Raw genomic sequence first — 24,933 nt, forward strand, 5'->3', positions numbered from 1 at the left:
TTTTAAACATTGTTCTAAATTTTATTTCATCTAATTTGTTGTATGGATTTGGGCTTAGATTTAGAACTTTGTTCTAATTTCTAAATTTTGTCGTATAACTTGTTGTATGAATTTATTCTAAATTTTATTCCATACAATTTGTTATATGTATTTGCGTTTAAGAGTTAGAATTATGTTTTAAACTTTAAACTTTATTTCATGAGCTTTTATTATGATGAATTATTAGAATTGTAATTTTGATGTTGTATGAGTTGAGTTAGAAATAGATTATTTTATTTGTATAAGAAATTAATAAAATATTAAATTTTATATAGGATTTATTAAATGGGTTAGAAGGTCATATTAACGGGTTGTGTAAACGGGTTGGACGGGTTATGTTACCCGTTTAATAATTAAGTCATATTTGGGTCTACCAAATATAACTCGTTTATTAATTGGGTCATATTTAAGTAAAGTTAACCCGACCCAAACTCAATCCAAATCCGACTCGATCTAAATTCGCTTAATCCGATAGGATTGGCACCGCTTGCGATATCCACAAGGTAGACAACTGCTGTTCGAACTACATCCTAAAAGAAAAAGAAAAGGAAAAAAATCGCTGCTATCCATTTTCCGCTTTTGAAGTTACTGGTAAAGTAACCAATTCGACTGTAATTTACAGCAAAAACCCTCCGTTCTCCCTCAAAAGTGCCTCTCTCCCTCCCCGTTCCCTTTTTTTCTTCCACATCCCAAGATGTCATCCTCCACTCGATAAATCCCCTCCCTTCTCCCTCCAAATCCTCTCTCTCTCTCTCTCTCAAGAAATCCAAAAACCAAACACATCCCTTCCACCCGCCCACCCCCTCTCTCTTCCGTCTATGGCATCCCTATTCAGGGCTCGCCGGACGGAGGAGGGCCGATCCGGCGGTAAGATACTTCGCGGCAGGCGGGTGGTGGCGGCGGCGGCGGCGGCTTCCCCCTACGCTCGCCCGCAAAGTCCACCCCTACTACCTTCTCCTTCTCCCACTCTTCATGAGCAATCTGTAAGCCCTAAGTGGCTCTCGGGTCTCATTTCGGGTGCTGGGAAGTTGATCTCCTCGGTGTTCGGCTCCGATGGCGGCTCCTCGTCCTCCTCTGGCTACTCCTCAGATGAAGACGTTTTGTCGAGCTCCAGTGAGTTAGCAAGCTTTTACTTTCTTAGTTGTTTTGCTGCTTTCTATCAGTGGATTCTCTTGGTTCTTTTGGATTGAAGTTTCTTGGCAAAGAAAGACGAGCAGTTCGATAGTTAACTTAATTGATTAGTTTCTCTTGTTTTTTCAAATGATTCTATCCCAAAGGGAAAAATTGGGATTTGGAAGAGCGAGAATTGATGGATTGGCATTGAAATGAAGTTGATGGAAATGTGGGTCTAGCTTAGATATGTTGTTTTCCACGATACTTGTTTGGTTAAAGGTGCAATTGGGTGTCCGTGCTAGGGCTTATAATGGCCTGATTTTAGTTGAGGCAAAAATAAGGTGGAAGCCTTTTTGGAAAGACGCTAGAGCCTAGATAAGTTAGATATTACAGGAGACGTTAGAGGAAGTAAGCTTACTCATACAGTCTTCTTTAACTATAAAAACTTTGTTAATAAAGATGGCAAAATGACTTTAATAGTTCATTCAAAGTCTTTGCAGAATAATGATTTGTCTAGCATACAGAAATGATGTCTCATAACAAGAGCTAATCTACATTCTATGATAACTTGTGAAAGCCAACTAATTGTCCTGAACTTGTCAACTTTTTTTATAATAGTCATAGTTCTTCTTTATATTTCCTTGAATTTTTGGATAAATTTTATAGTATAGGCCTATAGCTTATGCCAGGATGGTGATTGGGTCCCTTCAAAATTGCTAAGCTGACTAGGGTCAGCAGAAAATGTCACTGAGTGATGTGTGCATAAGTCTCTTCTAGTATACATTGAGAGATCAGAGTGATCATGAATGATCGCCAAAAATATCTGTCCAGGCTATTCCCTAGTCCTACTAAAGTCACCAAGAAAGTCGTTTATATGATCGAAGTTAGGAATTTCTTCCATGGAGATTTTCTGCTCTCTATTTAGAATTTTGAGTAGCGTTGTCAAAATTCGCCGAAGCAAGCAAGAATCTTCCTTTGTCTTTTCAGATTGGTATTATTTTTACCTTCAACAGTATCATAAACTGAAATTCTCATCTTAAATCATATTTTTTCATTTAAGGTCATTTTTCATTACATTATTCAAAATAAGAAACTTCTTGGTAAAGTTAATCGTTTATATTGATACAACAAGCACAAGTTATTATGAGAAAGATAGAAGTTAATTTTAAATGTGATTATTTAGTTGTGAAATAGGTTTTAATTGGAATATCATACACAATTTGCTAATTTACTTTTTGATTCATGCCCATGAAACTTATTAGCAAGATTCTAAGTACCAATATTGGTCATTGAAGAACACGATACATATTGTTAGTTTTGGGCGTATTAGCCATTTCAGCTGTTTTAATTTTGAACTATTTTTTAATTAATTAAATTCTAAAAAAATAATATAAACATGGAAAATCATTGAAATTAAGGACTATAAAGATAAGAAAATTTAGGTTACTCACATAAGATGGTAGCAACATAATACAAAGAGCGAAAAATACTTAGAACAATCGAACTCTAGAGCATTCAATAAATACTTGTTCATCGGCATCATCACCTTTGCAATAGATATGGTAGGAAGCGTCATGTAGATGAGATTAATGACTTCCTTTGCAATAGAGGTGAGTATAGGGTGTTAAAAGGAAAACTAAAAAAGAGTGGAGTGAAGGAAAAAATTGCAACAAAAAGAAAAAGAGAGAAAAATAGGAGAAAATATGGTGCTTAAGACATCAAGAAATCAAAAATTGATATCCCAAGTTGTATTCAGGTTAGTTGCAATTTATACTATATATAGTGTGCACAAATAAAGAACAAATCTAAATTTTGTGTTTACGGCTGATACGATCAATTATACGTACTACCTGATATGGTTAATATTGTACTGGAACTAAAGGAAAAACTAGTTTCAGTATTGGTTTTGGATTGGTAAGGCCAATACTAATATGTATCGATATCAATCGATACTTTGAACCATACCTTGTCGTTGCTTCACCATACCGTTCGTGTTTGCCTATCATTGTCGTATGCTAGCAATAGGAGAAAGAAAATGATGCCAAAATGGGTCAAAATAAAAGGATTCGCAGAGTGGATCTAACTTAAATAACGGATCAAGGAGCAGTAGGGAGAGTGATAATGACGGCGAGGGCGACATAGTAAGTAGTCTCCCTCTCCCTCATTTTCTCTACTTTTGGGCTAGCAGTGGAGCCTCTTTCTCAAGGCACGTGACATGATGTGCCATGCCTTGAGCATGACAATCTTTAATCAAATCTACTCTTAATTGGGACATTTTTAATTTATCATTACAATCCATGAGATACGATTTTTTCTAAATAAGCTGTAAACATCAACTTTGCTATTCTTTTCCTATTTATCATCATTTTCTAAAGTTTCTATCATATTCAAGAAAAAGTCTATTTATAAGCTAAATTGTTTTGATGCATTTTTTTCCTTAATTATGAGTGTCCTTATCAGTGATGGCCGTGTCACTATCGGCGCTCGGCATGCCCCCCCGTGCTAGTGGCACGCCCCCTGTACCAGTGGCACGTCCCCAGTGCCAGTGGCACGCCCCATATAATATTTTTAATAATTTTTTTAGGATATTTAGAGATGTTTTTGGATCTTTGGTATGTCAATCTTTAATTTTTTTTTGTCTAAATATATGTATTAAAATTTAAAATCTACATTACAATGTTTTATCTTTAGATTATTTTTGTAAATAACCTATTTTATTAAAGATAAAACAACAGATGAATATAAATATTATTCAACATATAATATGATTGAATACATTCATTAAAATTAATATTAGTGATTAAACACTCCATAATATGATTGAATACTCCATAATATAATTGAACACATAATAACATTCAATACATAATTGATAATAGTTCAATAATTAAAACTAATATCTAGTTGAACGTAGAATGACGAGGAGGATCAAATACTTCATTTGCTAGCACAAGAATAACATAGAAATGTTGCGTTAAATACTGTTGATATTTTTCAAAACTTATCAACTGATAATATTGCTCGTTATAACGTCTCACATAGTCTTTATAGAAATAAGAATTTTATAATTCTTTGATAATATGATATGGATATTGAATATATACGGGAACGACCGGCATAGGCACAGGCACACCATAAGCATATACAGATTGTGGATATGGAGTATAACAAGGGTGTTGTGGCTTTGATGGGTGTGATTAATATGATAGTAATGATGATAAACTCATATCATCCTGTGGGCGCACCTCTCTTGATGTCCTGCTACCTATAGCTCAAATCTTTCCCTCATTTGACTATAATCACATTAAACTTGAGATGGTTCCTTTCTTTTTTTTCTGTCTTTGATAAATTTAGCTTTGTGGTTATCTAGGTTTAGCAAATGAATTGCCATTCCAATTTTAAAAAATGACAAATGATAAAAGTTAATTGATGGAAATAAGAAAAAGTTAAAAAAATGGGTTTTATATGTTATATCATGTTTGTTAAGAAAATAAGTAAAGTTGATTTGATAAAATTGATGGAAATAGAAAAATTTAAAAAAAAAAGTCTCTACATTGGCACGTGACCGGTATGAGACTGTGCCGAACGGCATGTGGCTGTGCTAGACTGGCACGGGGTCGGCATGGCTCGGCACGGGGATGTGCCACTGGCACACCCCGTGCCAAGTGCCGTGCCTCTACTGGCACGGCCATCCTTGGTCCTTATACGAAAGTGAAGATAAATTGGAGAACTACCAAATGATATTTGTCGGGAGCAATGAGGAAGCCAATGATGACGACTACTAAGAGCATTTACATCATACAAGTTTATTTTATTGATACTAATTATTTAGGAAATATGAATTTTCCATTCACATTAAGTGAAGGATGCAAGTATACTACTATACTCATTATTGTCAACTTCTAGATTGCTTTTCTGAATTTTAGAATAGTATGAGAATACCACTTGAATATCAAAGCATTTTCTCAGGTGAAAGTTGTTGTTTGGGTTTCATGCCTCTTCTTACTTTCTTATTTTCCCGCACTGTCTCGACTTGTTACTATAAATATTTTAAGAGATCTCTTTTTTTTTCTTACTTGTTCTTTTTTTTTCTTCTTTCACTTCTTTTCCTCTGTTTCTATCAAGGTTCCGAAACTCAGTATCGGAATCGGGATCGGGATCGGTCGTTAGAGAAAATGATATGTATCGATCGTATTGGCTGTACCAGTCGTATCAACTGTCATATCGGATCGGAATATTTTTAATTATGTAAAATTTAAATATTGTTTAAAATGCAGAAAAATTTATAAAAAATAACAGAAAAATAAGAAAATAAAAATTAGTCATAAAGCCTAAACGAAAGGAAAAACTCACTCAAAATTATAATGAATTTTGACTTAAATTAGATAAATTTTTATGCTCGTAAATTATTACTGCAGAACAACATGAAGAGAGAGATCTCTCCTCACTGTTGTTTTATAGTGGGTGAGAAAGAGGGAAAAGAGAAATGAGAAAAAAAACTTATTCGAGTTCATGAAAGTGTGGACTAGCCAGAGGGCTCATCGGATTGGCCATCGGATAACCTCGGTGAAGTGTGAGAGTGGGAGGAGTGTGTATGTGAAAGATAGAGGGTAAAAACTAAAAATTTGAAAAGAAGACTGACATCAATTACTAATATCTCCTAGGTTAGATATATTTTAAATTCAATCTGAATCTTAAAAAAATTTTAATTTCAGCCGATATTATTGTTTACAACTAATAGTTTCGGCCGATACGGTCGAGATAGATTGGTCGATATGGCTGAAACTGGCCGATCCCAGACCGAGACTGGTTTTGGGTCCAGGTCGCAATCAGTTATGGCCGATCTTGATCCGGATCAACCAATTCGACTCGGGATCGGCCGATTTAGGGATACGTGGTTTCCACCTCGCAACTTTTTCTCTTCTCTAGTTTTGTCTTTTTGCCTTATTTGTTTTTATAAAAAACATCGTTTGAAGCTTTGGTTTTGGTTCAGTTTTTTCCTCTAGAAAAAGTGGAAAATTTGGCTTGAATTAGAATGATTAATAGCTGGCATCGGTTTGAAACTAAGGTCAAAACCAACAATCTTGTTTGTTTCAAGTTTTCAACCTTAACCAATGGGTTTTGGTTTTAGTTTTAAGTTTCGGTCTGTATTGTTCTGTCTTGATTGAAACTCCAAACCATGTAAAACCTCTATTATAGTAACCAAAATCCATCTCTCTCCTCTTTCTTTGCTCTCTTCTTCCTCCTCTTCGACCATTTGCAATAGAGGCACATCATACCCTTTTTTGTTTCTTTTTTATCTTCTCCTATCTTAGTCCTCTTCTTCTCTTTTTTTGTGTGTGCTACCTCTGCACATCACCTCTCCCACTTTTTAAAGATGCAAATTTGCTACTGACATTTCAAGCAAGCTTACCCACTACTCTTTTTCTTTGTTAGATTATCTTAGTAGATTTCTGATTGCCATTGGGCTATTAGTCCATCCTTCTCTTTTATTAGTGTTTGGGTGCTGATTGTTGAACATATAACAAGATACGACACTAATAAACCAATACGACACCAATGTGACATTGATTACAGAAATGCCAAAAGAAATATTACTTTTAATTATTAGATAAGGCTTGGATCTGTCCTCGTACATGCATGATATGTCAGGATACGGTGTGGATATATTTTCAGATATTTTTTGGTATAGAGGATTGGGTTCATATCAAGAATGGGTTATGCAGCTATTAACGTAGGTAACTACCTGTTAAGGGTTAAAATTGGGTGACACAAAAGCTTAGATACGAGAAAAATTCTTTGCTTAGATGACAAGCGGTTCAGGATCGTCAACAGTGCTGCCCTCCTCTCCCTATCTCTCTTTCCCCTTTAGCCGTCTCTTTCCATCCCTCCGTTCCCCCTCTCTCTCTACGAACTTTACCACCCACCTCTCTCCTCCGGCTTGTGATCGACGAGGGCTTTTTTTTGCAGCATTTCACTATCATTCATTCACTCTAATGACCCATCTTTTCGCCTCACCACTACGTGGAGCACGAAGGGCTTTCTTTCCCGTTTGGACTTAAAAGGATAAGGCAAAGGTCTTTCTTTCCCTTTCCTCTTCTCCCTACCTCACCACCATATCGACAATAGATTGCATATATAATTATATATATATAAATTATCAATTTATTTATTGCCGTATCCTTGCCATATTTGTATCTTATTTTTTGAGGATTTGCTATATCCTCAAATTCATATCCTATTTTATTTGTAATTGTATCGCATATTTGTGCTTCATAGGGAAGCATTTATAGACAAAGGTAATTTTAGTGCAAATGTTCTATCATCCATATCTTATACATATAGCCATACATTTTCCAATTCTTGCCTACACACCTAGGGAGCATGGATACTCCATTTTGGGCGATACGACCCGGATTCGTTTTCGATACGTTTTTAGAGTAGTTAAAATTAAAATAATTAATTTTTATTTACAGATATGGGGTGGATACATTTTTGGTTTTAATGGGTAATTGGGGTGGGTTTAATTTTATAGACCTATTACCCGATTACTTACCCCCCTGGCTCCCCCTTTCGTTCTCCCCTTCTCTACAAAATTACATGCCTTAGCCCTTTCTCTTGGTGACCGATGGGGCTGCTCTCCCTCTCTCTTGACGAACAGCCAATGACGACACCCTCGACGCCGATCTTCCTCTCTCACTCTCTCACGTTGGTATCTTCCTCTCTCACTCTCTCATGCCGGTATCTTCCTCTCTCACTCCTACAATACTCTCACAGTATCTTCTCGAAATTTTTCTTCTCACTCTCTCATGCCGATCTTCCTTTCTCACTCTCTCACGCTGATCTTCCCTCTCTCACTCTTTCATGCTATTCTCCCCCTTTTCTTTTTTTTTCTTCTAAATTTTCTTTGTTTTTCAGAGAACAAAAATTCTCTGTAAAACAGAGAAAATACTAGGTTTTCTTTGTTTTTCTCTGTTAAATTAGTAGGTAAATGATTATATGAATGCAATGATATTTACTATAGTTCTTTGAGGAACAAAGAAAATACTAGGTTTTCTTTGTTTTTCTCCATTAAATTAGTAGGTAAATGATTATATGAATACAATGATATTTACTATTCTCATATTGCTGCATTAATTGTTGTATGTTGATTTATTCTTTGTTTAATTGTCTTTGGTATCTACTACTTTCATTTTTACTATTAAATACTTATATAGATAATAGATATATTAAAATATTGAATGCAATGTTATGTGTAGGTTGTCATTAGAATATAATTTTTTTTGTACATGCACATGCATAGATTGTCGTTAGGATAGAAATTTTTTTTATATAATTAATTGCCGTATCCGAAATGTATTGTATCATGTTTTTTGAAAATTTGTCATATCCCCATGTCAGTATTGTATCTTATCTGTATCCTGTATCTTGTATCTGTGCTTCATAGCTACACACCCTAGATCAGATCTAATCCAATAGTCTCTGGGAAAGCCATCAACAGACTCTGTTTCTTTCAGATCTATTTGACTGGTTTCCAGTAATAACCTTACTATCTTTCTCCAATAGATCTCTTTTCCACTCGATTTACTTCTCTGAATCATTTCCTGGTTTTTAACCTGTTGCTGTAGATTCCAGTGAATTTGCCCCAAAACCTTTCACTCAATGTTGCTGGTTCGTTTCTTCAGATCCAGATCGCTTCTGTTAGATATTCTTTACCTAATTTTGATCTAAGGTTATTTGGTAACTACCTGGTTATGTTTCACTTTAAGCAATCCTATGGTTTAAAGTCTGTCTGATAACTAACATAGAGTATTTCTGGGCCAAAGAAAAAGAAAAGAAAAAGGAAAAAGAAAAGAAAAAGGCCTCAATATGTAGAGTTGGAAATGTATGATTTAAATCGGGATATCGTTAACAGCTATAGCTACACCTTTTAAATTTCAGTTGTGGCAAATGGTATATTAACAACCGTTTCCAGTAGTTCTTCAACTCCCAAGGGCATGTATACTTGATGTACATGTCAATTCTTTTTTCATTTCACCTACTTTGAAGTTGACCCTGTAGTTGGGACTTTGGATTATTGTTTACATTGTACTTTTTAGTTTTTACTATTTGGAATCAAATTGAGATAGATTCAATTGATCTCAGTTCATCAAAATCTAGAATCTAGTTAATTTCAAGTCTGAAAAAATTTCTTGTTTACAAGTAAACGAGATTGCACTGTATTCCAGTCAACCATGTTATATTGGAAATACATAAACCAAATTGAGCTTGTGACTATGTTCCATTTCCAACTCTTAACCTTGGTTTGGTGCGCTCAATTTCCAATGTTAACCTTGGTTTGGTATGCTCAATTTCTAACTCTAACCTTGATTGGTAAAAAATAATAATAACTGTGATTATTACTTTGACCACCTCTTCTCTTGTAATGCATCCCCTTAATTATATTATCTGCACCTCAGACATAATTATCACTTTAACACTATGACCACCAGTGCCATAACCGTCACTATGATGGTAGGCATAGTGGTGGTTGTGGTGCCAACAACAATGGTAGTGCCCATAGCACTACTAGGATGAGGGAGTGAGAGGATCAGAGCATGGTCCTCAGAGTAATGGCAAGAGGAGGGGGAGAAACTCCAGTGAAGGAATTTTTTTCGGAAAATTGATGAGAATCAATTTTCAATCTCTAGTCAGCAGGTTTGTTATAGATCTAGTCAAACCCACTGAAATAAATTGAATCTAATCATTTAAAAGTTCCAAACTATGAATTTTCCTGATGAGCAGATAATATGCATATTGTTTTGTACATCTCTTACCATCACATGGAAAATGAGCAAGCTGTAACATTTGTAGGATTTGCTGTAGCTTCTTTATTTTTGTTTCCAAGTTTAGGATTGTTATGTTTACAGGCAGTGAGATTATGGTTCCCATTCATTGGTTTTTGTCCTCTTCATTTTGTAAAAGTAGTGACTTTAGTGATAATATAGCTGGATCATTTTTACTTAGCTTATTGGTGGCATCTTAATCTACTTATGCAGACAAAGGGAATGATGCTGACGTATCTCAAGGAATGCTTCAGGAATCAAATCAAGTAATTTCGATATTATGTTCTTGCATACAGAATCACTTAACCTAATATAGGTCGAGCATGAATGTAATGTATTATCTTAATGATGTTAATACCAATGCATGCTAGTTAAATTCATACGTCAATTTATTATATTTCATATTTGGGCATCTCATTGTGTCAAGGCAATGCATGCAACTTTTGGAATTTCTCACTACAAGATAATGTGTGAGAATTTTCTCAGTTGACATGATGGATAATTGCACTTTGTTCATGTTTGAGCAGGGAACAGGGTTAATCAGGGGTCATATGGAGTCAAAAGCAATTGTTCCTATAAGTGACTCTAAACTTGCTATTGAGCAGTTGCTTATGCAAGAAACCTTCTCGAGGTAGTTAAGAAACAAATCCTTTCCTGATTTTCTGTTCTTCTAGATTTGTGCTGCTCTGATCTCTTTTTATAACTCCCTTTTGTGCTAAACTGGAAATTTACATATGCCTTTCCCAAGTGCTCAAGTGTCATTTTTGGATGCAAAAGATTTGTGTCCCCTTCAGTTTCTTCTTGTATGCTTTTGCTGCATATTGAACTGTTCATTCTTTGTGCATGAGATAAAAAGCCTATGGTTGTTTATTGCTAGTTTACTATAAAATTATCACCAAATCATGTTATTATGTTTGGCTCTACCATTATCCTCACATCTAGAAAGAGGAGATATCGAGATTGGTTGCTAAGATGCTGGAGCAGGGTATTATCCAACCGAATTGGAGTTCTTATTCATCTCCAGTGCTGCTAGTGCGGAAGAAGGATAGGAGTTGGCATTTTTACGTGCATTATCGTGCGTTGAACTCTATCACCATCAAGGACCGGTACCCGATACTCGTCATAGAGGAGTTGCTGGATGAGTTGATAAGAGCATCATATTTCAGCAAGCTTGATCTCCGCGTCGCCTTAAGATTTACTTTCTGTGGTAATCGTGTGGTAAAAAAGAAGAATAATTTCAAACATGTTGGGTTTGCCAGGTTTGGGTTGGGTTGGTTTCACTGGGTTCCGATTGGGTTAAGGTAATGCAAATATGAACACGACCATTTATTAAATAGGTGAAAAATGTTAAACATGAACACGACCCATTTAACCTATTTAATAAAAGAGTTGTGTTCTTTATACCACATGGTTAACCCAATTACACAATTATCACAAAAACTTGGACAACAAGATTTAGAATATATACAGAATTTTATAACTAAACTAACAAAAATAAATACAACACAAATCTAGCATATATAAATATTTATCTTACAATATCTTGGTGATATCTACTAGACATATTGTTTATTAGCAACAACATGAAATACAATAAACAGATTACATTTCTTTTAGACTTCACATATTTCCACAAATTTAGCATACAAGTAAGCTTCAAAATTGACAACTCATTAAAAGATACATATTGACAATTTGAATGGAAGACAAAAACTGAAAAACCAAATGGAATTCCAATTTGCCAACATCACTAAACTAGTGATGTGCGCTTCTCCAATAAAAGGGATCTGAACTGCACAATATATAGATATTCCTCCTTCGAAACTTCTTTCCTGTTACAGTTATCTGTAGAGAAAAACAATGTAGCTGGATTAGAATTTTGTAACTAGATCAGGACAATCTTTCACATATCAATGTATAAATTAATAAAGCTGGATCAGAACAATGTATAGCTTGACAATAACAAGCTATACATTGATATGTGAAAAGTTGTAGAATGACTTTTCTTGGATATATATTTCTCTTTTGAAACTTCTTTGCCTATACAATTCTATGTAAAAGCATTGAATGAAGGAATGATTGACAATAAACCAAAAAAAAAAAAGAAGCTTAAACTTGCCAATTAATAAAAAGTCAATGTTGAATTCATGTATGTAAGAGTAATCATTAATTGGTAGGGTTGTAAAGTAGATTCCACTGCTAAAAATGTCTATCATAATCTCATACTAGTTTTAGAGGCAATTAAGTGTGCATATGATATTGAATACCATACAGTTCTAATTCGTGAATATATGTGATACACCTTACTAAAGTCTTTTCTTATTATATTAGTTGTTTATTTTCAAAAAAATAAAGATTTTATAGGTCGCGTTTGAATGCAGAAAGGGGCGCGTTCGAATGCCTGCATCAGTTCGCATTCACAGAGAACGTATTTTGTGCGTTCGAACGTGGTCGACCCCGTTCGAACGCGATCGACAAGAGTCCACTAGTATTAAGGTTAATAATTGTTATTTTAGTTTGTTGGTTAGCCTTTTTAAAGGTGCAAATGACAGCTAAAATTATTATGATGAATGAATATTGGTTTCAATCTTCCTCTATCTTCTCTCTAGTCTCTCCATCCTAATCTCCCTCCTCCCTCTTTACCAATCAGCCACCTCTACTATTAGCAAGGTCTTATTTATCTTCTAATCTCCCTCGTCTGTCGAGGCCTCCCTCCTCCTTGGGATCTCGGCTACTTCTCCCTTTTCATCATTCTCCTTGAAACTACATCAACCATCCATCCTCATCTCCATTATCATCCATAATCCTATCATCCTCTCTGCCCGTCACCACCACCATCACCCCCACTCTAGCGTATTTTCGTCTCAGTTGCAATCCTAATCTGCGAAAGGCGTAAATACCAAAAACGTAGATTAGGAAGTTACGGATTAACCACCCTTGGTTTCGTAATTTTTAGACTATGGGAGAATATTTGGTGAATATTTTCTCTCGGTTGCGCGGACTGCTTCCTGCAATTAATCCAAATATTAAAGTGGACGTTCCGTAACTTATCAATATGATATCAAACAAGCTTTGAAAGACCAATATAGTGGTATGCCCATTTGACATCTACTAGCAATTGGGTGATTGGGTCATCTGGAGCAGTCCTAGGCACCAATTAAGTTGGATTCTCCAAAGAATTCACAGAATTAAAGAACCAGCACAGGCTCATCATTCTCCAAAGAATTCATAGAATGACCATACTAACTAATACCCCACCTAACCATGTCAGTTTCACAAATTAATCAGAGGATTGATATCTGGGTCATCTGGAGCAGTCCTAGTCACCAATTAAGTTGGATTCTCCAAAGAATTCACACAGAATTAAAGAACAAGCACATGCTCATCATTCTCCAAAGAATTCATAGAATCACCATACTAACTAATACCCCACCTAACCATGTCACTTTCACCAATTAATCAGAGGATTGATATCTTACAGCAGTGTTGTCTTGCAGTCTCATTCATATTTCGTCATTCTCTTTCCTTAAATCATCATAAAATTCCATGACCTTCTCAAGATCTCGTTCATATGGACCCCACGCCCTCTCTAATTTAGTGCATTGAGCCACCAAATCATTTTTACCCTGAGATGATCATCTCCTTCTTGATGCACCTCCTCAATCCTTGGGCATTCATGCCCCTTTTCATCTATCACCTACATCAAAAGAAAAAAAAACCTCAAACAACCTCAAATTAAAAAAAGGATAGAAAAACCTATTAGAGAAGAAGTAAATAAAGATTGAACAAAAGAATAATAAAAAAATCAAACCTAGTATTGCTCTAATCGACTTTCAGCATTGTAGAGGTGCTCTTTGATGAGAAAGATTTGATCATGGAAATATTAGATAAAATGGTATGTTCAAAGGTGGCTTTGTACGAGAGACTTTCGACATATATTGATTTCCCATGTATTTTTGCTGGCGAGAGCTAGCATCTCATTAAAAATGAGGAGGCGCTATCTATTTTTACTGCAATTACAAAAGGAAGAGGAGAAAAATGAAGAGATAGGGTTAGGGCAAAGCTATCTAACTTATGTTGGGTATATGAGATGAATTAATCGGGTTAGCAGATTGACTCAACTCAACCAGTATAAATAAATGGGTCAAATAGGTTAGTGTTATAAACCCGAACGTGACGGATTATTAATCGAGTTAGGCTTATTGATCCTTTTATGATTCAAACCCGATTAGACTAAACCCAAGATTGTTTAAAAGTCATGTTATTAGGTTGAGTCAACTTTTGCCAAGTACATTATTGTAGGGAAGTTATCCTATGCCAAGATTATTTATTAGCTTCAATGGATGGATGCATTCTAAGAAAGGTTGTGTTGACACCCCTCAAAACTAATGAAGGAGTTTTATTGGAAGTTGATAACTTATAAAATATATAGATTTTTAGCTGCTGAAAATGTTCTGTGTTTCAAAATCCCCGGGGAGATAAAGTTGCAAATGATTGAGTAAGTTTTCCAACACATCCAATATAATATCGATCGGTGTTCATATGAGAAAGATGAGCAAAACAGTGAACAAAAGTGAATTATATTATTTAATAACAGATTACGTCAATTATCAACATATTATATATGACGTTATTTTTCAACATATTACATTATTTTCTAAACTGCTATCTTTTGACAAAATTTTAGCCATAAAAATATTGAATTTGAAGATTACTCATGAGAGATGAAGTGATAGACGATCATATAAGCTTTTGATTTGATCCAAAATAATATTGATTGGATTTCATATGAGAAAGATATGACGCAAACAGTGAACAAAAGCGAATTATGTATTTAATAATAGATTACATTAATTATCAATGGATTACATTATTTTTTAAGCTGGTGTCATCTTCCAACGAATATTTTGTCCTCAATAAGGTCGAATTGAGAGATAAAGTTTTAGTGGATTGAATAATTTTCCAACACATATAAAATAATATTGAGCAGAGTTTGTTTGAGAAAAATATAACTAAAACAGTGAGTAAAAGTGGATTACATCATTTATTAATGGATTATATTATTTTTCAATGGATTACGTTATTTTTGTAAGCTGTTATCTTCCAACGAGCTTTTAGCCGTTGAAACGGTTGAATTTAAGGATATTTTTAAAAGATGAAGTTGTAGAGGATTGAATAACTTTTTTAATGCATTTAAAATAGTACCCATTGGAGTTAATATGAGAAAGATATGACCAAAACAGTGAACAATAACGAATTATGTCATGTATTAACGGATTTTGTTATTTTTTATGCTATCATCTTCTTAGAACTTTTAGCTACTGAAAAGATTGAATTTGTGACAGCTTATATTGTAGAGGATTAGATAATCTTTCCAGAGGATCCAACATAATACCAATTGAAGTAACAAGCAAAAGATGTGAATAAACAATGAACAAAAGTGGATTATGTTATTTAATAAAATTACATCAATTATCAGTGGATTATGTTATATTTTCAAGCTGACATATTTCAATAAATTTTTCGTCACAAAGATCTAATTTGAATATACTTGTAAGTGATGAAGTTGCATGGGATTAGATAATCTTTCCATCGTGTCTAAAATAATACTGATATGAGTTCATATGAGAAAGATATGACCAAAACAGTGAACAAAAGCAGATTATTACAGATTGCAGTATTTTTCTATTTTTTTATGTTGTCATTTTGCAACGAATTTTTAGCCCCTTGAATAAGTCAATTTGAAGATGCTCATAAAAGAGTAAGTTGTAGAGATTGTATAAAATTTTTAACACATCTAAAATAACTAGGATTGGAGTTTATATGAGATAGATATGATAAACATCAACAAATTATTCTATATAATAGAGGATAACATCATTCATCAATGAAATACATTATTTAGCAGCAAATTATGTTGAATTTGAAGATTCTTATGTAGATAAAGTTTGAGATGTTGGATAAATCTTCTAATACATTTAAAATAATATTGATTAGAGTTCATACGAGAGTAATATAACAAAATCCAAGGTTCCAAAACTCGGTATCAGAATCAGCAGCTTGTATCGGATCAGACTATTTTTTAATTACATAAAATTTTAAATATTATTTAAAAATGCAGAAATAGTTAAATTTTTTTTTAAAAATGATTAGAAAATAATGATTACTCATATATGAAGTTTAAAAACAAAAAGTGCATTAACCTACTCAAAATTTTGATGAAAACTGAATTAGCTATCTCTTCTTTTTCCCCCTCTTTTTTCTCTCTTTTCTCTCTATTACTACCAAGGCATATATATATATATAATTCCTTTCTTCTCTCTCCTTTCTCTTTCTCTCTTATACAAGGTAAATTTATTTTTCTGATTTTATTTTTTTCATTTCTTCTCTCCCTCCTCTTCTCTCTCTCTCTTCCACCCTCTCTTACTGCCGCAAGGCAATTATTTGCTCTCATTTTTTTTTCATTTCTTTTCTTTCTCCCTTCTCTTTCCTTCTCTATCTGTTACTCCCTCTCAATCTCTTCCTCCTCTCTCTCACTCTCCACTCTCTCTGGTCTCTCTATCTAACTCTCTTATTGCAGTAGAAAAGAGAGTACAAAGATTAAATAAGAGAGACAGAGGAAGAGAAAGAGGAAAAGGCTAGAGAGAGAAATGAGAGATGGGGCAACAGAGAGAGAAGAGAGAAGGAAAGTTTGAATCGGGCGAGATTGGCTAAAACTTGGAACCATGACGAAAACACTAAACAAATGTACGTTCTTTTTATAAGTTATTATCTTGTAATGAATATTTAACCCTGATAAAGTTGAATTTGAAGGTATTTATGAGAGATAAAGTTGGGGAGGATTGAATAATCTTTCTAATCCATCTAACAAATATTGATTGGGGTTCATATGATAAAAATAATACCAAACATCGAACATATGTGCATTTTTAAATGTCATAATCCACTGTTATAAATAATTTAATATATCTTTAGGTAAATATTTGAATACTAAGTAACATCAAATAAAAAGTAAAAACTGATAAGTAGGCTTATGAGCTCATATAGGCTTGTGAAGACAATAATGACAAGTTTGTTTAGATAGAATGTTGGTAAAAGAAAGATGATCAAGAAGAAGAATATTTAATTATTGAGTTTAAAAGTGCTGTTTGAAAAAATTAATGTTTTCTTTTGGAAAAGGACAACTTGACATTAAATGAAAAGCATAATTTTCACTCTCTACTAAAAAATAAAGCAAAGACAAATTGGTCTAGAAACAATGAAATTGGGTGATTTGGAAACATAAAATGAGAGAAAGTTGCAATAAGAAACTTATCTCAAGTTTATCTTGCAAAATGCTCAAAAAGTTTTCAATGAAACTCATGTAAAAAACCAAGGACTGCTGTGTTGCCATCGTCGACTCATGAGAGAGACAGAGAGAAGGAAAGATAAAGTACCTATCATGTCCGGGAGCCTCGACTGCCAACCCCATGCCTATCTATCTCCTTGCCAAGCCCTCATTGTTTCCCTAGCCCTCTCCTCTTCAATCACTGTTGCCCTAGCCATTCTTCACTTACAGGAATGAAAAGGATTGTAGAAATACAAAAGATCTGCAAAGAGAATCTTACTTAATAGTATAGAGCCCTTCTTAAAAGTATGTGGATCATCCGCTCACTTTAAGTTAGATCTGCTTAGGGTTTGAACCTAACTTAAGAGGTGATCTGCCTGAGCAGATCATTTTCCTCATCTCTCATCGAACCCTTTATGGCATGACCACCTTCTCCATCAGTCCATCCCCTTTGCCTCCATCATCTGCCCTCTGGTTGCTAGAAACACCTCTGTGGGCTGTCCTCTGCTGCTAATTGCCTCTAGGAGCCACTTTGCAGCAGTGGATCGCTGCTATGAGGTGAGGAGTCCTGTGTGGCACTTGTCGTGTCATGTTTGGTACTATGCTAGCATGCCCTCTGCCTGTCAGGGCAGCAATACATATAAAAAGCTATTTTCTTTTATATCAATCAAAGAATTCTGTAACAAAGAAATGATGAGAATGAACTTTAGCTCTCTGAATTTATTGTATTGGACTAACTGGCTCTAAATTCTCCAGTTTGTTCATCACTATTGCTAAGTCAGTAGTCCTGCTTATATCTAATTTCTCATTTGTCTTTTGGTGTGTCCTTACCCTTACTGAGAGTTATAGGATTTCCATGCTTTTCATTTGACTATAATCATTGTATTTGTTATCAGGGACGAATGTAATAAATTGATGAAGATAATAGAATCACGAGTTGTAGACCTTTCATCTGAGGAAGTGGTTGAATATGGAAGGCAAAAGGAGTTATCAAACAGGACCGCAGACAATGCTGGTGTTTTTTCAACTGCTTGGCATTCTGTGAGCAAGAACAGTGACCTACTTGGATCAATCCCATATTCCACTAGTAGACTTAGTGCTCTTTCACCTTCTCCCCTTCAAGCAGCACCTTCCCTTTGCAACACAGCTGTTATGGAGGCCAAGAAATGGTTAGAAGAGAAAAAGCTGCAATCAAGCTCAAGCTCAAGACCCGATAAATTTGGACCTTGCACTTTAAACACTGAAATGCTTGAATATGTCAGTGTTACTCTCTTCCCTGCTCAACCTTCTTTACTTTGCTTTTTCAAGTTTATTTTATATCATTTTGTCATTTCTAGCTACTTAGATGAAATTGTGAAAGCAGTTTAATTCCTGCATGACTTTATTTGTTTGTTTATCATTAAGTTTCACGTTAGGATTTTAATCTCACCTGATCAGGAATATTGAGAACATATTTGTAATTCCTTATCCAAACCTTCCCTAAGAAATTGTAAGCATATAGTAGCATTCATTATTAAACATTTTTGAACAGTTTGTCATTTGTACAAGAGTTTCATATTATCAAATTCAATTATGAGGATCACACTGAGCGCCATTCTGATGTGATTCGAATCTGATTGGGTCATTTCACGGGAAAGACATTGGATTGGCTATATCAAGCCATTTATCTTAGCTTGGTCATTTTCTATTTCACCTGCTATTTTAGTGAGCCCTAGACTTGGTTACCTGCTAATTATGGACTCAAGTAATTAAATCGATTAATGAGTATAATTGAGTTGATTAAGTGGTCTAGTCCAATCATAAGATGTATTATGAGTCCAAGTATTACTTAGTCTAGTCAAGTGGCTTGACATAATTAGAGTCCTAGTTTGAGTCTTCCCACTAAGTATCATATCTACCCTTACTACCATCACATCACCATCCACCCTATCACCACTATCAACGCCATCACCACCACTGATCACCATCTCCTCCCTTCACCATATCACACCTTCATTGCTCCAATAGCCACCACCACTGCACCTCTCGACCACCCTTTACCATCTTAAATCTCAGATCAACCCCTAACCACATCCTACCCCTGGTTGTCCCACAACAGCACCATTGTCACTGTTGTTGTACTAAGCTCATCAACAAACTGCATCGTTCTTCTTCAACAATTCTACTACCAACACCATTGCTCTAAACCTTAATCTCCACCATCCTTCTACCATCAAAACCCTCATAACTAGGGACATATCAAGTCGTATCAGAGCCACCGTTTCTTGGACTACCATGCGTACCACATCCAATCTATAGCTTTGCATCCATATGAAGGCACCTCCACAAAGGTGGAAGTGACAACTTTTGAGGCAAACCCAATCCCTAACTCACCAGATAGTTGCATCACCTTTGACTTCGCTAGGACATTCAAATTTGGTCCAGATGATAGTCGTCTTGATGGAGTTGCAGCGAGCCATGCAAGCCTCCATGGAGGCTTCACTCAAATTTTTATCGGCTCACAGTAGAACCCCTTGGTAACGGAGCCCCCTTCGCAACCAAACCTCTCCACCACCACCGGTTGATGGAGAACTATTGAGGAGTACACCACCGCCAAGGGAGCAATTGGTGCCCACCCCAGTAGTAAGGTGTCCCGAATCAGGCACCGAACATCACCGATCTCCATTGAGCCGTTAGTCTATGATTTTGAAGAGTGGGAAGAATATGAGGATCCAATGCCTCAACAACCCTATACTAGGACATGGCTATCTTTCACTATGTTCGAGCAGACTCGAGGAGAGAAGATCCAAGGGGAAGATCACCATCGACCATGAGCATCGGCCCTAGATCTACTGTTAGATTAGGCCAAAACTAAGGCGCAACTGTGTTGCCCCGGTCCGAGCAACGACTTCCCACCTCCACCACCTATGTTGTTCAGAGAAGACTTGGAGGAGCTCATGGACCCACATCCGTGATGCCTGGTCTTGCCCACACTAGCACCAAGCAGGACCAGTGCGTCGTCGGTGCTCACCCGATATCAAGCACCACTGGTTTTTGGCTTCGAGGAGGCTAGTGATGACTATTGAGGACGTAGTGCATACCCTCTAGTGAAAGAGTAGAGAATAAGGATCCAAGGGGAAACCATGCGGTTGAATTTTTCGGCATTCAATAGGGAAGATCCACTTGACTAGTTCTACCGTATCAAACAGTTCTTCCAATATGAGCACACACCTGAGGGCCAGAGGGCCCTGTTGGCTTCCTTCTATCTAGAGGAGATGGCAATACGGTGGTTCTAAGCAATGCAGCGAGCCCATCCATTTTAGTCATGGGGCAAGTTTGCGGAATCGTTGTGTATTCGGTTTGGACCATCCGATTAAGAAAACTTCTAAGCCGTCCTTACCAAGTTGGCTCGAAAAATCATAGTGTGAGTTTATCAAGAAGAATTTGAGAGCACTAGCAATCTAGCATTGAATAGTATCTTCATCAGTAGGCTCCGGTGTGACTTTCAAGTTGAAGTCAAGGCCACCTGACCACTAGAGGCCTTTTTTGTCGCACAAATGTTGAAGAGATAATCTTGGAGCTGTGGATGACGACAAAGACCTACTGGACCTAGCAGACACAAGGTCTAAACCTCAACCACCCATGGCCATTGATGGCCCTATTGAAATAAGGTGATTTCAAGCCCCTAATGCTCTCAGAAGTAGCAACTATATGAGACTTAGCCATGCTTAAGTGGAGGAGCGGCGTTCCAAAAGGTTATGCTTCTATTGCTATGAGTGATACATATAGGGTCATAAATACACAAAGATTCCAACAGCAATTATATTGCTAGAAGAGGTTGACGAAGACAAAGATAAGGGACCAGCGGAAAATATGATTTGATACCAAATCGGCGTTGCCTTGCGTTCGATGGTAGGGTTGCTTAAGCCACCCTAGATGGTTTCGGACACGCGGGAGATGTCACGGCCATTGGTAGCTCCACTCGAGGATTGCTTCCATGATTACTCACTTTGAGGACATAGTGAGTAGATGCATGGTGGAATGATATAATTTTGTTCTTGTTGAGTCACCTCACTGGGGGATATTGGGTTTGCTATTTCAAGCCATTTATCTTAGCTTAGTCATTTTCCATTTTACCTGCTATTTTATTTTAGTGAGTCCTAGACTTGGGTACCTACTAATTATGGATTCTAGTGGTTAAATTGATTAATAAGTCTAGTTGAGTTGATTAAGTGGTTTAGTCCAATCATTAGATATATTATGAGTCCGAGTATTACTTGCTCTAGTCAAGTGGCTGGATTAGTCTTTATATATATATGTGGAGAGCAATCCCTTAATGTTTATCTGATCATAATTGTTATCTCTAAAACCTAATCACCTACCCTCTCAATTTCGTCCTCCCTACCCCTCGTGTTTTCCTCAAGCCACCAAAGCCCTTCACTAAGTGGTTGAAGCTTCTCCTCCTTTCTTTCGTCGATCCCTTAGATCCTTAGGGCTGACCAGCTTCTCCCTTATCTTTCCCTCTAAGTATCATATCTACCCTTACCACCGTCACCATCATCTTCCACCTCATCACCTTCACCGACCACCAACTCCTCCCTTCACTGCATCGCACCATTGCTGTCCTACTTCACCATGCCACTAGCCACCACCACTCCACCTCTCGACCACCCCTAACCACATTCTACCCCTGGCTGCCCCATAACAACACCATTGTCGCACCTAGCTCATCACCAAACTGCGCCATTCTTCTCCGTCGATTCCACTACCAACACCTCTGCAATAAATTGTAATCTCCACCATACTTCCACCATTATAACCTCTCCTAACCAGGGACACATCACATTTAGTAGTATAAACAACATTGATAAATTATTTCTAGATGGTGGCAATCAAGGTTCGAAAAATCGAGATCAGGATCAGGATCAGCCTTCTAAAAAAATGATATGTATTGGTTGTATTGGTCGCTTAGATCGGATATTTAAAAATGCAGAAAAATATCTGAAAATTTAGAAAACATGACAAAAAAAAAGAAAGAAAGTAATAATTATTCATATATGAGCTTAAAAATTAAACAAAAGTACTAACTTATTCAAAAGTCAAAATTTGATGAATACTGAGTTGGCTCTCGTAAATCTCTGTAGCCATCATCATAATTACCATAAGTTTGAAAATAATGATATCTAGGGTCTGGTGCTTCAAAAAATAATTACATTATATCATTCATATCAAATGGATCTTGTTATCTCTAGTAATCATTAAGTGGATCTTATGTCTGAGGATATTGAGGAGAATATTAAGGAAGATAATAATAGCATATGAATTATGTAATTGTTTCAAATAATGAATACTTAATGAACCATAGTTCATTGGAGTGAGATTTACATTGCCGGAGTTAGTCGAAGTTCGTTGGAGCTAGATATCTCCGTTAGAAAGTGAGAGTGAGAATAAAAGGAAAAAGGAGTGAAAGAGAGTTAGAAGGAAAGAGTAAAGAGAGAAAGGGAAAGTGCTTGGGGACATCAATAATTGATGTCTCCGGATCGGATCCGGGTCAGATCCATAATAGATCTGGCCCGGTTTGATCAAAATTGGTCGATCCTAGGATCGGCCATGGATCGGGATTGGGTCTAGCCGATCTGGATTCGGATCGGTCGATCCGACGAACCTTGGTGGCAATAAGTCTTGGTCTTCTTTAATCACTTTTAGAAATTAGGAGCAATATTTTACTCAGGTTAATTAGGATATTGATTATAAAATTATCTTTTGAACTACTAATACGAATTACAGATGAATTAAGAAGGGCTTGACACTGCAGAGGATGAAATTTTAGTGATGGCTACTTGCAATTAACTAGAGGATCAATTTTGTCTTCACCTTCTTATCATAGGGTTTTCACAAGATTCTTAATATACCTACTTAATATTCAAGTCTTTTGCATTACATATGTCAAGGCCTATCAGTTAGTTTAGACCATCATCAAGCACCTGCACATAGCTACAACTTGTATGAAGGATTGAGTTGGTCATATTCATTGGCTTATTTGGGTTTCTTACTACATTTGGTGTCGTACTTCATTCAGGTCCTCTAGTTGTGGACTAAAGTGTCCTAGACTGCTGCCTATGGAGGTGCATTTATTTCATATACCTTATGCTTATGTACAATATACCAAAATATGCCAGCTGTTAGAATGGGTATTCTTACAAGCAAATGATCTTTACCAAATATAGATAATGGGAAATTTCATCTTGATACATGGCAAGTAAGCTTTTGAAACTCAACAATTTCATGTGATAATTACGACCACATGACTTTTTGTGAGCGAAATTAAGAAAATATATCTTTGTCAATACCTGTTTGATGTTCATGAATCATGTCTGTTCATAGTTGAAGATATATTTTTTCTTTTATTTTGGAAATACAATAGTACATAGTATATACAGAGGGCTAACATACTTTAGAATTTTGCTATTTGGATTATTATAGTACAGCTAATTTGCAGTAAGTGGATATCGGCCAGTGAGACGATGGGGGATAAGCTTCATCGTCGAGAGGGAAACAGCCCGGATCACTTTTCCATTTTTCTTTTTGAAAACATTAACTTACCTCTATCATTCTACTATAACGTTTACGTTCCGCCATTTTTGGTATAACCCAAAACCTGGATTTGGCTAAAAGGACCTATTATTCTTATTCTAAAGTACCATTGGAGCTCCTTTTCCCGATTTTGACAAAAAGCATGCTATCTACACTGTTTTATGACTTCCGAACCAAATATAACTTTATAAGTGACCTTTTACATCTACTTTTCCATACTAGTATAATATAATATTTACTGTTTTTTGCGGTTCTTGAATAAGATACATATTGGATATGACCAAACTACTTCGAATGTATCATTTTCTATCTTTGCTTTCAAAAAAATAAGATGACTTTTGGCGGGCACATTCAAATGCGGCGTTCGAACATTTGAATCGTGTTTGCATATTCAGAGCCCTATTTTTGGTCGTTCGAACACGATTGAAGGGCGTTCGAATGCACGTCGGTTAATTTGTTTCGTATTAGGCTTTGTTTAGGGTTTTTGGACTGAAACTTACGTGAATCCTTAGGTATGCTATGATACTAGGTGAAAAATGTAAGAAACGCCCTAGGAGATAGTGCACACGATATCGATAATAACATGCAAAAAATAAAGCGTGAAAAAGACGATTGTCAATCCAAAAGTTTTTATGTGGAAAAACCCTATTTCACTGATTGAGCACTCTTGTGCCGAAGATGAATGGGACTTGGTAAAAAATCACGGATCCAAACTCGGATCAAAACTAATCACTAAAATCTGTAATAGTTAACAAGAAACTTATAGATCACCCGTCGATTTCCACGAAGCAATTTGTACCAACCTTACTTGCTAGACCCTACGACACACTGCTTTCCGTGATAGGTTTCCAAACCTCAGTGACTTTTGAGGTTGATCCTTTCGTCTTAATGACCTTCGAGACGTAGTTCTTTCAGATCTGTTATAGATGCGTAAAGTTGAGAACAATTCAGCATGTTTTGTGTAAAGTTGAGAATTGATCTCTAATGGCCTTCCAAAAGATGATCTTTATATTATGAATGATGGGGCTTTTCTGAAAGATGATCTCCAATTTAATA

General features: G+C 35.9%; 1 protein-coding gene across 1 annotated transcript in view; it reads left to right on the plus strand.

Moving 5' to 3' along the window:
• The first annotated feature begins 656 nt into the window (after positions 1 to 656).
• The window catches only part of LOC140778904 (uncharacterized), a 36,921-nt gene continuing 12,644 nt past the window's right edge, over positions 657 to 24,933 (plus strand). Inside the window, exons 1-4 of the mRNA XM_073123800.1 lie at positions 657 to 1,152; positions 10,191 to 10,243; positions 10,505 to 10,608; positions 18,201 to 18,561. Of these exons, the coding sequence (XP_072979901.1) occupies positions 858 to 1,152; positions 10,191 to 10,243; positions 10,505 to 10,608; positions 18,201 to 18,561 (813 nt within the window). The 5' untranslated portion in view covers positions 657 to 857. The remainder of the gene's footprint in view (positions 1,153 to 10,190; positions 10,244 to 10,504; positions 10,609 to 18,200; positions 18,562 to 24,933) is intronic.

Source organism: Typha angustifolia, chromosome 15 (genome assembly GCF_048772165.1).
Source record: "Typha angustifolia cultivar Huaian chromosome 15, ASM4877216v1, whole genome shotgun sequence".
In the NCBI taxonomy this organism is placed as follows: domain Eukaryota; kingdom Viridiplantae; phylum Streptophyta; class Magnoliopsida; order Poales; family Typhaceae; genus Typha; species Typha angustifolia.